The sequence below is a fragment of the Ostrinia furnacalis genome, unplaced genomic scaffold, assembly GCF_004193835.3.
Source record: "Ostrinia furnacalis isolate ACB-3 unplaced genomic scaffold, ASM419383v2 OfSCF2913, whole genome shotgun sequence".
NCBI classification, from domain to species: Eukaryota; Metazoa; Arthropoda; class Insecta; order Lepidoptera; family Crambidae; genus Ostrinia; species Ostrinia furnacalis.
Window position 1 is genome coordinate 1 of NW_021133152.1, and position 15796 is coordinate 15796.

A 15796-nucleotide genomic window follows, 5' to 3' on the forward strand; every position below is an offset into this window, starting at 1 on the left:
GTCTGATCTGAGAAAAAATCAAATAGGTACATTATACATTATTTCTTTATTATTATGTATGATGTACTGTCTTAGGTACGATACAACTACGGATTAAGATCGTTTAGTCGACGCAGCGTTGAAATTGTACAGATAAATGCAGTTTGCGCACTCACTACGCGACGTCAAGCAATAAAAACCTAAAATTCGAACGCCAACTTTTTGCTACAACGCTCTTAAACATTACGGACTAAAAAAATTTTTTTAGGCAACTAGCCTATTGGTTGTAAAATGTTTTTAACGTAGTATCCCGCGCATCCGGCTGATGTTCAAGGCGGATGATCCGGAGACGTTTGCGCAGCGTGTCAAGTTTGCTGTGGACCTACGCAGGGAGGTCGAAAACAACTTGCGGTTAGTGGTCACTTTAGCCTTGTCCAGTAGGCCTAAGATGCGCGCCGTGATAACTTTTATCGACGTCAAAATGTATGGGCAAAATCGATAAAATGGCGTGATAACCGCTTATCCCGGCGCGCATCTTAGGCCTACAGGAGGGCCAATTCGCCGCGAATCCTACGCGCGAACACGAGCGTTTTGTATGACGAGATTTACGCGCGAATTTTCAACTCGCGCGTGTCTTGTGGACGCAATGTATGGATTCTGCGCATATGGATTCTGCGCGCGTAGAATTCGCCCTCCTAAACAGGCCCTTTATGTATTTGTTCCCGGTTTGTCTATGCCGTAATTAATCATCATTATTTCAGCCACAGGACGTCGTCTACTGAACATGGGCCTCCCCAAATGGTTTCCACATCTCCCGATGGTAGCGGCCTGCATCCAGCGCCTTCCTGCTACCTTTATGAGGTCGTCGGTCCATCTTATGGGTGGACATCCCACTTTGCGTATGACGTAATTGGCTGGCAACAATTTGATTGTCTAAGGCCCAGAACAGACGGTGAAACGCAACTGCAACGAAACTGCAACTTTCTGATGATTCTTATGAATGAAACTGAATCTGAAAGTTTCAAACTGGTCGCGTCATGTGTGGTCTCTCAACAGACGCTATGGCAGAAACTTAGATGCAACTCAAAAGTAACTAGCAGTTGCAGTTTCGTTGCAGTTGCGTTTCACCGTCTGTTCTGGGCCTTAATGTGAAATATGAATCGGAACATAAAAATGTTTTATCGTTAATAGTTGCAATTCAAACTAGATTAATAACTTGGCTCCACACATGGTCTCGGTCCCAATGCCCTAGACGTTCTACATAATGTATTCAGAAAAAAGTATTTTTAAGCTTGTAAGCGCTTTGGACCTGCTCTGTAAGCTTACAAGTGCTTTGCATCAATAAATGAATAAATAAAAATTGGCACCAACGTTGGGGACATGTTTCTGTCTATCTATCACTGTCGCTCACGCTGGTATCTCGCTTGCACGAGAGGGATGGCGACATTCGAAACTTGGGAACGTTGCTCAGGTTCTACTTATACTTGGATTGTCTACTGCTGGACGGGCTGCCGATGATGCCTCTGCACTTCATGCCGGCTGTGTGGCGCATGGTGCGCGTACATCGCCAGGCACGCTCGATGGATGAGGACCACGCGCAGGCGCTGAGGAAGGAGGTAATCATAATCATGATCATAATAATCATAATCATAATAATCACAATCATAATCATCCCAATTTTGATAATCATAATCATCACAACAATTATAATAATCATAATCATGATCATAATCGTTTGATATCATCCCTACATTATCGACATTGCAGCTTGCACTAAGCGTTTCGATAACTCTTTTATAATCTGAGGTGGAATTGTGTAAAGCAATTATTATTGTATTCATTTGACAGTTAATAAATAAATAAATAATAAATAAATAAAACATTTATTCGCTGCAATTTTAGGGTTACAAATTAGGTGTGGACTATTAAGTACATAAGCACCTGTGTCAGAGGTAGCCGCTCTTCCATAGCATAGCATTGTAAAAAACCTTGGTAGGGTGCAGTAAACATTTACTGCACCCTACCAAGGTTTTTTTACAATGCTATGCTCTCTGTAATAACGTACAATAAAGTCAGTTGAACAAAACATTTGACAGAATAATCGTACGTCCTGTCCTGTACGTACCTGTCAAATGATTACGATTGCTTTACACAATTCCACCTCTGAACTGGACTGGAATTCGCTGCCGGCTGAATAAGCACTTATAGGGCAGGGGCATGTATTTACCATCCTAGACTGCATCTCACTTAACACCAGGTGCAGTTGCGGTCAAATATGACCTTAATAAATCATAGTCATAACTGTGACGCGTTTCCACCGCCAGACGCTCTCGCTGGATGATTACCACGCGTAGGCGCTCAGAATGAAAGTAGCGTCATAATCATAATCACGCGCGTAATCATAACCGTGTTACGCTTGAAGATGGCATTGGCATAACCATACATGATTAGAATCACTATCATAATCAGAATCAGAATCACAATCATGGTCAGAATCACAATCATAATGGCGCATCCACATAATAATATGCTGGGCGGCACGGCCGGCGGCCAGGACGGCACACTGGCAAGGCATTTTGAAAGCCGGCGGCAAACCCGGCGGCATGTGTGGACACGCCATAATAAGAATCACAATCATGATAGCCCAACGGTGCGGGTTTGACTTTGAACCCCCCCTGCCACTGGAATATTGTGATAAACCCACTTGTAACGCAAGCTTTAATATATCGATGCTTGCTTAAGTGAAGCAGCAAATCGAACGCACAGCGTTGATAGAGCTCTGTGATTGGTTCGTGTGTCACCATGTGCGTCCACGCGCACTGTGAGACCTCATAGTAATTTTGTAAATACGGGCGATTATCATTACATTACAGGCCGAGCTCCTATACAGAAAGATGGAGGGCAAGATGAAGATAATATACACGATACAGAAGTACAGAGACTTGTATAACTTCATAGACGTGCCGACTAAAGATTACGTGGCGCCCGTGCCTGATTATGGTGAGACAGCAGACTAGATATAACCGCGGTTTCGCTTGTGATATTCGGTCTGTAATAGTAAGACTATCCGTTGTCCCATTTACTTTTATGTTCAATACTCAATACACAATCGTTTATTGCATAACCACATTAGCACATTCACATTAGGATTCAATTTAGGCAGTTATACAATGTGGACCCAGTTAGGGCACAGCAACTTTAGGAAGGAGACAGAACGACGATCTTAACAGTTTCAAAATAAATTAATGTACAAATTGAGTTTGAATGTTTTTCCTTGTAGTGCACGGAAAAGAGCCTGCTTACTAATTAAGGAAGTGTATTTGTTTTTTTCTTTAGTATTTTGATGGCGCAGTGTAAAATGTCCAAGGATATTTAATTACTATTTATTGTCTATTCAGGTATAGGTCGCTCAACAATATTTGAGGCGTTTGTTTTCATTGAAGTAATATTACTACGTATAGAACAGACATCGCGAACAAAATATGTACAGTGCGGGGTGCGGGGCGGGAATTTGACGGACAGCTGTCAGTCAAATCCATGACTATCAAGTTTCATAATTTATTACGATAAAATCTGCACCAGAAAATGTCGTACTTCATTGATAGGATTGCACGAATAGTGACGTTCCTGCGGTCGCCTCATCATAGACATTGTGAATCGATTGTGAAAATAAACAAATCGGCTAAATTGTGTTAAATTTTCATGGTGCTCAATAGCAAAAAGGTTCAGCTACTTACATTATTTTCTTTTATTATATTGTGCGTTTCCTGTAATGTAATCTAAGCTCCCCTCCCTTAGACTAAAATTAGCCCTCCTAGACAAGTGACAAAACGTAGCAGTTGAAACATTCGAAATCACTTCGCTCTGCCGTTTTTTGGTGTTAGTTACTTCACTCTGTGATGCGATTTTAAAATTACAACTGGCGATTCCGAATTCACAACTGAGGGGACTGAGGCTAATCGTGTTACTTGTGCTACAAGTGCGTATGGGCTTCATACTGATGCTTAAGCCATTAATTATTTTTCTTCCCGATTAAAATCTAATGTAATCGATAATCGCCTTGAGAATCGTTAACTGGTATTTTCTAATTCGATAAAAAAATTACCCATCTCTAGTTTAAAACTGTCATCCAACAGCGCACGAAATATTATGAGTTATAGATAATGATACCATTACAGAGGCGACACTTCGTTTACGTTTAGTTTCTGCCTATTGAATTGGATACTGTAAGGAAACATCGTCATCATCATTTTAGCTACTGGACGTCCACTGCTGAACAAAGGCCTCCTCTAATGATTTCCACATCGCCCAGTTGATAGTGGCCTGCACCCAGCGTCTTCCTGCTATCTTCAGTCAGTCCATCTTGAGATTTTAGAAAAATTCCCACTCGTCACGGTAGGAACAAAGCTAGGGATGACCCACGCCTTCACTCCAGAACCAATAAAATAACTGAAAGTCAGAAACTTTCAGTTATTTTATTGTCTCTATTGTTAACTATCTCAGTGGTTGAGTACACGTATAATAGCTGTGAGGTAGAAGTTACGGGACTATTCCCACCTCTCCTTTTCACCGCTGCATCTCCTGTGTAGCTAGCACCTAGACTAGTTGATTTAAAGCCAAGGTATATCAGTTTTTAGGTAATGACTTAGTGCATCTAAAAATGTAAAACTTTCTAGTTTTTTGTAACATTGAAAAATCTAAAAAGAAGCATCATTTTTTTTACCAAGTGTTTCTAAGAAATTTAAATGGAAGCTTTTGATGACAACGTATTGCTTACTTTTTCAGCTGTCGAACGAATCACTTTTATACTCATAGGTCCTGTACATCGGTAGATTTGGTAAATAAATGAATCCATCCGGACTCAGAAACTAAAAAAATTAAAATAGCTGTAATTTTTTAATACTGGATTTGTCGATTAAATTGATCATATTACTGCGCCCTAACGGGTCGGACACTGGTGACCAGACACACTGTACAATTATTATAATTTTAGCCTATCTCGTGAGCTAGGTGTCAATAATTAGGGTGATTTACTAACTAACCAGTCGCATACGAACAACAGCAGTGAGATTCAAACAAGTTTGATCCATGATGCCGCACGACTATTGTGTGAGCCCACCCGTAACCCAAGCTTATTTAGCTTAACACAAGGGGCTGGACGGGACTATTAGTAATTTGTGCAATACAAAGTGCTTATAATCTTTAAAAAAATCTTTTTATTGCTGTATTTAACCTTCCTTTCGTATACTAATTTATGCGTCAGTGTCAAGTCTGCGATTTTTATTCTTTGAAATTTTCGTAAAATGGCTGCCGCCGCGGTGACGCCTTGTAATTAACAAATTAAAGTTAAAATAGTGTTTTAAAGTGCATAAATGTACAACTTAATGGTAAAAAGTCATTCCTTGATTTTTACTTAATATGTATCTGGAGTTATTTGAACAGTATTTTCGTCTATAGGATGGCATATTTCAAAAAACAAAACTGCACTCAAGCGTGTTGTCACAGCAACCGCTGAGCACATACTAATTGAATTTCGGTCCAGGGACCTATTTGCGTGCCAGAAACAGTCTAGTTGACATGTCTTCTCTAGTACGTAGTACATTATAACTCAATGTTTGTTTTGCACATTCATTCAAGTTCAAATATTGAATGCACTAGCTACCACGCTCTTGTCAAATGTCTGTAAGCGAGACAGAAAGTACTTGTTATTAGTTTAACAGCGCAGAAAGCGTACTGATCAAAATAAATACAAATCTTTGCTTGTGTTGATGGGCTCAACTTTCGTTGCGCGACCTATACAATAATAATAGTTACTGTTTACTTCTGTCCAGGACGCTACCCGTGCGTGATGGAAGACTTCCAAGGCAGGATGGAGTACAACCAGTGGTACTCTCTGTACGTGCTCACGGAGGCTGTGTCCTGCATACATCTTGTCGTGGACGAGTGCTTGAAGGTTAGGCCAGGACTTTGAATTAACAACTAATTTTGGACTTTGTGTTAAAGACTTAAAGCTTAAACTTGACTTGAAGCAATAAAGATATTATGATTATGATGATTATGAAGCTTAGAATCCACTGGCCTGATGACGACTATTATTTAAATGCCACAAACATTTAGCTTATCAGAAGTATGCGCTCGACACGGCCCGATCGCGAACGTCGGTCTGCAACCGACGATCGCCAAACGGCTAGAGTACCTTCTGTACTCGCCACTCTGCCCGGTGAAGCTGGAAAAGCTCTTCAAGCTACCAGCGCGCGTCCCTAAAAAAAGCTTATCAGAAGTCGCTTTTTAATTGTCCTACAAGATTGACATAAATGTAATATACCATTTCAAGTTTCGTATTTGTATTTGGCCAACCACTCTTGTTCAGTTCGATCAGTTCAACGAAGTGTCTACATTGAAGGGAATGCCTTTTCCCTTGTATGTAGAAAATGCAACTAAGGCGCAAATATGCGCTGTTTTCACCATCAATCCCTAATTTTTAAGTGACCCCTATGGTAACATTTAACAGGCATTTGTTTTCATAGGTGTCACTTAAAAATTAGGGATTGATGGTGAAAACGGGCATAGGTCTCTCAAACCCGTCTAACCAGCATGGGGATTGTAGGCCAAATCATCCGTTGGCTTTTAGTAAACTATAGTCTGGTCCGGGAGCACGTAGAATTTTGTCCAATGACCCCAAGCTACCCATCCTTATCGCTCGCGCGTAATTATATTGCTATCGCGACTGTAGGACGGGCGCCCGCAGTGAGTGTGCGAGCGTGACAGCAACATAATTACCCGCGAGCGATAAGGATGGGTAGCTTGGGGTCATAGGTCAAAATTCTACGTGCTCCCGGACCAGACTATAGAAAAGTTGATGCTCATACAGTGGAGACTAATGATGATGATGATGATGAAAATTCCTTTTTTTCATCATTAGGTGGAGTCGATGCTATTCTTTACAGCCAACTATGGCCGAAATGTGAGCTTAGCGGAATTCGATGCGGCCCAACAACATTGCACCTCTATGGTAAGTGTTAACTAGTATACAGTGTGAGTCACGTTAAAGTGTACATATGAAAATAGATGAAACTAGACCTATTTTTATCGACAAAAAAGAGTTCAAAAAATTTTTGAGATTTTTTTTTAAATTTTTATCGAATTTTTTTTCTTCCAATTACTTATTGTAAAGAAAACGTAATAACTTTTAAACTAAGCGGTATATCCTGATAAAATAAAAACAATAATAATGCTAAATAACAGGCGATACTAAAAAAAATACATAAAATACACAAAAAAGGCCAAAAAATAATAAAAAATGATACTTTTTAAAAAAAATCTGCTAAAAATTCGTGTTTTTTTGGTTATTTGATACATTTCTCCAAAAAATGCCCCTATAATAGGTGGTTTTTATTACTTTGTATTATTCTCTATCGTATTACCTTCGTAAAACCAAAAATCGCATGTCTCTATCCCTATCATAACGTTTGCAATGATTGTTTGAACTAAGCCTCTCCGGGCGCGCCATTCAACGCTTTATTAACAACGAAACTGAAAATGGCTCTAGATTTGTAATTTTGATAAAGACAAGTTAGATTTCAAATAAAAACAAAAGATTTCGAAGTAAAATAAGCATTTTAGTTAAAATTAAAATTGTCTCTACCTGTAGCGGAGAATAATGTTGTGGCAGGCCTTTGTTCAAACGATCATAGCAAATGTTGTGATAGGGATAGAGTCATGCGATTTTTGGTTTTACAAAGATAATACGATAGAGAATAATACAAAGTAATAAAAAACACCTATTATAGGGGCATTTTTTTGAGAAATTTATCAAATAACCAAAAAAATACGAATTTTTAAGCAGATTTTTTTCAAAAAGTCTCATTTTTTATTATTTGTTGGCATTTTCTGGGTATTTTATGCATTTTTTCAGTATTGCCTGTTATTTAGCATTATTACTGTTTTTATTTTATCAGGATATACCTCTTAGTTTAAAAGTTATTACGTTTTCTTTACAATAAGTAATTGGAAGGAAAAAAATTCGATAAAAAATTAAAAAAAAATCTCAAAAAAATTTTGACCTCCTTTTTGTCGATAAAAATAGGTCTAGTTTTATCTATTTTCATATGTACCCTTTAACGTGACTCACACGTATTATCTGTGGTGTTACTAGAGACCTTAGTATTGAGAGAACTGAGTTTCTTGCGCTGCTTCTTCTCAGCACTGGCCCGTTTATTTTCCTCAAACAGTGGTAGGGTTAAAAGTGCATTTTTAAAGCCTATTTGCAGAAATAAATGAGTTTTATGAGATTTTAATGAAAAACCAATCAGATCTCCTGTTTCCTTAATAATGTTTGATTGGTTTTTCAAAACATTTCTTCGGTCCGCTCCTTGGTGGAAACCGGGCCCAATCCCCTTTTTCACCATCAATCCCTAATTTTTAAGTGACCCCTATAGTAGAAACAAAATTCCTGTTATGTGCTACCATAGGGGTCACTAAAATTAGGGATTGATAGTGAAAACGGGCATAGTCTTTCGTGATATTGTGTGCTAGTTCTACTTTGATTTGCTGTTGACTGATTTAAAACATCTTACTAGTGTAGTTAGTACATCATATTGCATGGCTTTGTGTTGATATTGCAGATGCTTAAATATCTAAATATAACGTGGTTGAACAACACAGCGCATGCTATCAGAATGTCCTTCAGGGATGTCGGCAAAGGGTGAGTATGAAAATGTACAGGGTGACTTTGAAATCGTTGGCATCCTTTTAATATAAGACTCTACACATGATATATAGTGCATTCCCCAAATATGACTATTCAATTGAGTGTTTTTGTAGGTGGTACAATATTTACGAGAAGAAGTGGGAATTCTACGGCGTTAGCAAGCTTTGTCGGTTCATGCAGCTCGTCAGGTTCCGAATGCAGGTTGGTTTTGTTCTTATACGTTCAAGGAATTTAATTGTCAATAGTGTCCAATATTGTAGAACTGCTTTTATAGAGATGATTGAATAAGTACTAACAGAGTAAATACAAATGAGTATCATTTGCATTTACTCTGTTAGTAATATCTGGTACTAATATCGGCTCAGGAGAGCAGGTCTAGATAATAATACGAAAGTTGGACGTTTATTTACTTCTGTAATATGTCCCGAATTCTAAAAAGACTGCCGCAATTGACCGCAGAGTTCGGAGACATAAGTATTTGATGTTAATTTCAACTTTCTCCACGAGTTCGTAAGTGACAGACGCAGGACAACAAAGTGATCCTAAAAGGCTTCCGTTTTTTCTTTTAAGCTATGGAACCCTATTTATTTATTTATTTATTTTATTGGTCTGCCAACAATTGTACAATAATACTTGTATTATATTACTAAATTCTAACTTAATTTCTAATTGTACAATATATGAAATGGGCAAACACAACCCTAAAAGTAATGAAAATTTATTACTTGCTTTTCTCATCCTTACTGGGTAACACTTGTTATAGTATTTCCAGTCATGGGCGTAGCTACTGCTGTATCAGCCGTAACAATAATACGGGGCCTATAAGGGGCTCCAGGGGCGGACTTTTTCGGATCTGTTAGAGTAGGCAACTGCTTTAGGAAGATCTGCAATTTTGCAATGATCTTGAAAAAGGCCTTGATCTAACGACCTTGATTAACAAATTTGGACACTGAGTTTCTTGCGCTGCTTCTTCTCAGCACTGGCCCATTTATTGTCCTGAAGCAGTGGTAGGGTTAATACTGGGACGTGTAAAATTGCTTTTTGAAAGCCTACTTGCATAAATAAATGAGTTTTATCAGTTTTTTATGATACAGGGCCCATCTAAAGCACGCTATGCCATTGTTTCCAGTACGCCCTTCGCTTCTGCATCGAACAATCGATGGCGATGTTCGTTGCTATGTGTGAAACCCCTTGTCTCTGCACCTACTGGTGCGAGGACGACTGGGAGTGGGACCCCTCGGACCTCATCAACTCGCCCTTCCGCAGCGCGGCGCCCACGCTGTTCTACTTCTACCTCACCATGGGCGCCGACGGGCCCTACTACACCACCAACCCGGCGCAGTTTGAGGTGAGCTGGAGACTGGGAGAAATGAGGAAATCCGTAAACGAACTAAAGTCGCTGACATAGCCCGACGGATTAGCAAGCTGAAGTGGCAATGGGCAGGGCACATAGTACGCAGACCTGACGGCCGATGGGGCAGCAAGGTTCTGGAATGGAGGCCTCGTACCGGAAAACGCAGCGTGAGACGTCCACCTACAAGGTGGACCGACGACATCGTAAAGGTGGCAGGGAAGCGCTGGACGCAGGCCGCTACCAATCGATCAACGTGGAAAGCATTGGGGGAGGTCTATGTTCAGCAGTGGACTATGGCTGAAATGATGATGATGATGGTGGCTGGGAGTGGGACCCCTCGGACCTCATCAACTCGCCCTTCCGCAGCGCGGCGCCCACGCTGTTCTACTTCTACCTCACCATGGGCGCCGACGGGCCCTACTACACCACCAACCCGGCGCAGTTTGAGGTGAGACTCTACCTACTGGTGCGAGGACGACTGGGAGTGGGACCCCTCGGACCTCATCAACTCGCCCTTCCGCAGCGCGGCGCCCACGCTGTTCTACTTCTACCTCACCATGGGCGCCGACGGGCCCTACTACACCACCAACCCGGCGCAGTTTGAGGTGAGCTGGACGACTGGGAGAAATGAGGAAATCCGTAAACGAACTAAAGTCGCTGACATAGCCCGACGGATTAGCACGCTGAAGTGGCAATGGGCAGGGCACATAGTACGCAGAACTGACGGCCGATGGGGCACCAAGGTTCTGGAATGGAGACCGCGTACCGAAAACCCAGCGTGGGACGTCCACCTACAAGGTGGACCGACGACATCGTAAAGGTGGCAGGGAAGCGCTGGACGCAGGCCGCTACCAATCGATCAACGTGGAAAGCATTGGGGGAGGCCTATGTTCAGCAGTGGACTATGGCTGAAATGATGATGATGATGGTGACTGGGAGTGGGACCCCTCGGACCTCATCAACTCGCCCTTCCGCAGCGCGGCGCCCACGCTGTTCTACTTCTACCTCACCATGGGCGCCGACGGGCCCTACTACACCACCAACCCGGCGCAGTTTGAGGTGAGACTGTGGAAGCTGGGAGAAATGAGGAAATCCGTAAACGAACTAAAGTCGCTGACATAGCCCGACGGATTAGCACGCTGAAGTGGCAATGGGCAGGGCACATAGTACGCAGAACTGACGGCCGATGGGGCACCAAGGTTCTGGAATGGAGACCGCGTACCGAAAACCCAGCGTGGGACGTCCACCTACAAGGTGGACCGACGACATCGTAAAGTTGGCAGGGAAGCGCTGGACGCAGGCCGCTACCAATCGATCAACGTGGAAAGCATTGGGGGAGGCCTATGTTCAGCAGTGGACGTCCTATGGAAATGATCATGATGATGATGATGATGATGGAGTCTGGGAGTGGGACGCGTCGGACCTCATCAACTCGCCCTTCCGCAGCGCGGCGCCCACGCTGTTCTACTTCTACCTCACCATGGGCGCCGACGGGCCCTACTACACCACCAACCCGGCGCAGTTTGAGGTGAGCTGGTGACTAGGACTGGGTTCATTATCATCATCATCTTTTCAGCCACAGGATGTCCTCTGCTAATGGCTTCCCAACAAGGCTTCCAGGCTTCAAGGCTTCCCAAGGCTGGGAGTAGGATCAACCCGGCATCATCCTTTCAGCTATGTTCAGCGATTTCCACATCGCCCAGTTGGTAGCGCCCTGAATCAAGCGCCTTCTTGCTATCTTTATGAGGTCGTCGGTTGACTACTACTTAAACTTCTACGTCACCATGGGCGCCGACGGGCCCTACTACACCACCAACCCGGCGCAGTTCGAGGTGAGACTGCTGCGAGGAGGCTGGGAGTGCTTCAGGACATCCAGTATTGAATATAGGCCTCCCCCAATGATTTCCACATCGCCCGGTTGGTAGCGGCCTGAATCAAGCACCTTCCTGCTATATTTATGAGGTCGTCGGTTCACTACTACTTCTACGTCACCATGGGCGCCGACGGGCCCTACTACACCACCAACCCGGCGCAGTTTGAGGTGAGACTGTGGAAGCTGGGAGGAATGAGGAAATCCGTAAACGAACTAAAGTCGCTGACATAGCCCGACGGATTAGCAAGCTGAAGTGGCAATGGGCAGGGCACATAGTACGCAGGACTGACGGCCGATGGGGCAGCAAGGTTCTGGAATGGAGGCCGCGGAAAACGCAGCGTGGGACGTCCATCTACAAGGTGGATCGACGACATCGTAAAGGTAGCAGGGAAGCGCTGGACGCAGGCCGCTACCAATCGATCAACGTGGAAAGCATTGGGGGAGGCCTATGTTCAGCAGTGGACTATGGCTGAAATGATGATGATGATGGTGGCTGGGAGTGGGACGCCTCGGACCTCATCAACTCGCCCTTCCGCAGCGCGGCGCCCACGCTGTTCTACTTCTACCTCAACATGGGCGCCGACGGGCCCTACTACACCACCAGCCCGGCGCAGTTTGAGGTGAGCTGGAGACTGGGAGTGGGTTCATTATGATCATCATCTTTTCAGCCACAGGATGTCCACTGCTGAAGGCTTCCCAACAAGGCTTCCAGGCTTCAAGGTTTCCCAAGGCTGGGAGTGGGATCAACACCGCCATTATCATTTCAGCTACTAAAAATAGGTCTCCCCCAATGATTTCCACATCGCCAGGTTGGCAGCGGCATGCATCCAGCGCCTTCCTGCTATCTTTATGAGGTCGTCGATCCATTACTACTTCTACCTGACCATGGGCGCAGACGGGCCCTACTACACCACCAACCCGGCACAGTTTGAGGTGAGACTGCTGCGAGGAGGCTGGGAGTGCTTCAGGACATCCAGTATTGAATATAGGTCTCCCCCAATGATTTCCACATCGCCCGGTTGGTACAAGCCAGCATTCAACGCCTTCCTGCTACCTTTATGAGGTTGTCGGTCCACGGTTGTAAGTGGACGTCACATGTTGCGTTTTCTGGTACGTGGCCTTCACTCTAGCTAGAACTTTGCTGCCCCATCGGGAGTGGATTATGAGGGGCTTTCTCTTCCAGAAGGGCCTGTGGCCTGTACTCACTAATACCTGACGGTGACTTAAGATCTATTGGTATTGAATTTCGAATTATTGTCCGGGGCTAAAGTCCGGTCACCGAGCAGATAGCCATCCTTATCGTTCGCGCGCGCGTTATTATATTGCTGTCGCGACTGTCAAGGGGCGGCCGCAGTGAGTGTGCGAGTGCGACAGCAATATAATTATGCGCAAGCGATAAGGATGGCTTTCTCAGGGTCATTGGACGAAATTCAATCTGCTCGGCGACCGGACTTTAGTCTTTTGGAACGCCTCCCGAAGCATAGCTCTCTAGCAGAACGGCTCCAAGAGAGTAGTCTCCCCAATTTCCCACTACCTATCGCTCCAACGTAACATTGTGCCAGCATTAACCAATTTATATGATTCAAGACTAGATAAATAAACATTTATAGCTTATCTTTAAGCTTTTTTTAACCGGAATCTTCCAGATCGTAATCCAGCGTTTATTCCGTGAGATGCTGTACCGATGCCACTTCATCCCGCAAGTGCACCCAATGATCATGACCGGGCTGGTCTTCGATAAGGAGCTGTTCCTCACTTCGATCGGTAAGCTAAATCAATCAACTACAATGTGACTTTCCCCATTGCACTTCCAGCTTAACTACTTAGGCTGAGTTGTATCATCTTAACCGTAATTACAACTTTAACCGGTGTTTTTGTAAGGAGTTTGACAGACTTTTGTTAAAGTTATAGTTTAATAATTTTGAAACGTCAAATGGCAAAGATCGGAACCAGTAAGCATTGATGGCAGCGCCCTCCTGCAAATGACATTTCAGTGTTTTCCAACGTGGCAAAAAGCGAATTGACGGTGGCGCCCCCTGTCAATGTCACCCAACCCAGGGATAATAAAAACAAACTTCTTGCTTCATTTTGGAAATAACGAATTTCTGTCAACTTACCAAACAATTAAAACAGCGCTAGATCGTTTATAAAGAATGTCTAAGTCGCACTAAAGTAACGTGTACGGATGCAGTATGGTTAATTTCAACATAGCGAGTGTTATTTAATGCCACAATCGCGAAATCATATGCGTAGTACGTATACATCGATGATATTTTGTAGGTAAATAATTCAAAACAAAACTCTTTTTTTCTCTTAACTCCAGGGATAGATTTCAGTGCGCTTCGGTTTACGCATTAGTATAGGCCTGAGGAACAAAATGCACTATGGGTTGATTCTGGGCAACACTTGGTCCAGACCCTGGCACCATCCTTTATTCAAATTGGTTCAGCAGTTAACTGACTTTCGCTAATATTTATCAGGTCTTATGGAGCCGAACGTGGTAGAATACCGGGATCGATTGCTCAAGGCGTACCGCAAAGCCATCATCCCATTAATAGCGTATATGCGCCAGTACGAGTGCTACAAGGAAATATACTTGCTGGACATCGAGGAGTACGTCGAGTGAGTGTTGCCAGTTAAAACCAACATTCTCAGGCACTTGATCAATTGCTGGCGAGATGTTGCCAATGTTACCATGTTGGCATCACATGACCATGACCATGACCATGACCATTGCACTTTTTTAGTCTTGTATTACTTCTGCCAACTCTGAAGTGGAAGCTTTGACAGCTATATTATGGCGCATGTAAGTATTAACAGGCCTGTTCATCTCCGCGAGTTTACATCGAAAACAAAACACGCACGATGGCCCACCTACAGGATATTATTCGACAAGGCCTCACATACGAGCGAACATTGACTCACGCACAGGCCCGCCGCTAGCTGTTTCGTCGCCCGCGTGCAAAACCGATTATGCCGCCCTACGACTACCTACTTAATGAGTTTTGTCAAAAAAAGGCTAATTTAATTGATGTTTTCTCATTTTTCATGCTATGACATATTTTCTTAAACTTAATAGTCCAATCAATTGGTATTTTTTTCCTGCAAAAGGTGGAAAGTAAAATGTTTTAATTTGTATTAAGTATATTTTTATGTATGGGCACAGAATAATAATAAGTACTACGTACAGAAGTTTTACTTCCCGAAGGTATTTAAAAAAATGTATGCTCAATGTCATTAACAATATGGTGTAATTTAGGGTGCAGTCCTGTTGTCCCCCCTGCTTGGCCCCCCTGGGGGAGCCAACAGGATTTCGAAATCCTGTTGTCCCCCCTGGCTAGGGGAGACAACAGGACTAGATTTTTAATCAATGATTCGAGGACTGTTGTCCCCCCTGGCAAAAAATATTTTAAAAGCCATACATTTCTATACCATAATATTTATGAAAAACCGAAGTATTTGACTGAATGCCAAATTGCCAAACTGAATACCTAAACGTTTGTCAAGTAGGTAATAATTACAATTTTGATAGGTATTGGTGCCGGCCGGTATTAACTAACACCTACAAACTTGAAATTTGGCCCGGTACTATTTTAGACTATTTCAAAATCTGCTTTACTTGCTTTTAACAGATGGTTTTGAATTATCCCTACTAAATAATATTATAAATGCGAAAGTAACTTTATCTGTCTGTTTGTTACGAATTCACGCCTAAACCATTGAACCGATTTTGATATTTAGATAGTTTTGAGTCCTGGGAAAAGTCGTTGGACAGTTTTTATCCCGGTTTTTGAAACAGTGATGCGCTCTTTATTTTTTCTGTGACAGACAAAATTTTACACGGACAAAGCCGTAGGCAAAAGCTAAGTAGGTACCTCTA

General features: G+C 42.9%; 1 protein-coding gene across 1 annotated transcript; it reads left to right on the forward strand.

Annotated features, from left to right (window-relative positions):
- Positions 1-285: 285 nt before the first annotated feature.
- LOC114356791 (dynein heavy chain 1, axonemal-like) lies at positions 286-14538 on the forward strand (the record flags this gene model as incomplete). Its single annotated transcript, XM_028310148.1, has 10 exons — positions 286-390; positions 1451-1595; positions 2853-2979; positions 5811-5932; positions 6902-6991; positions 8604-8683; positions 8803-8890; positions 9819-10037; positions 13563-13680; positions 14397-14538. Coding segments are annotated over 10 exons (1236 nt in total), but the record flags the coding sequence as incomplete, so codon positions are not given.
- Positions 14539-15796: the final 1258 nt, after the last annotated feature.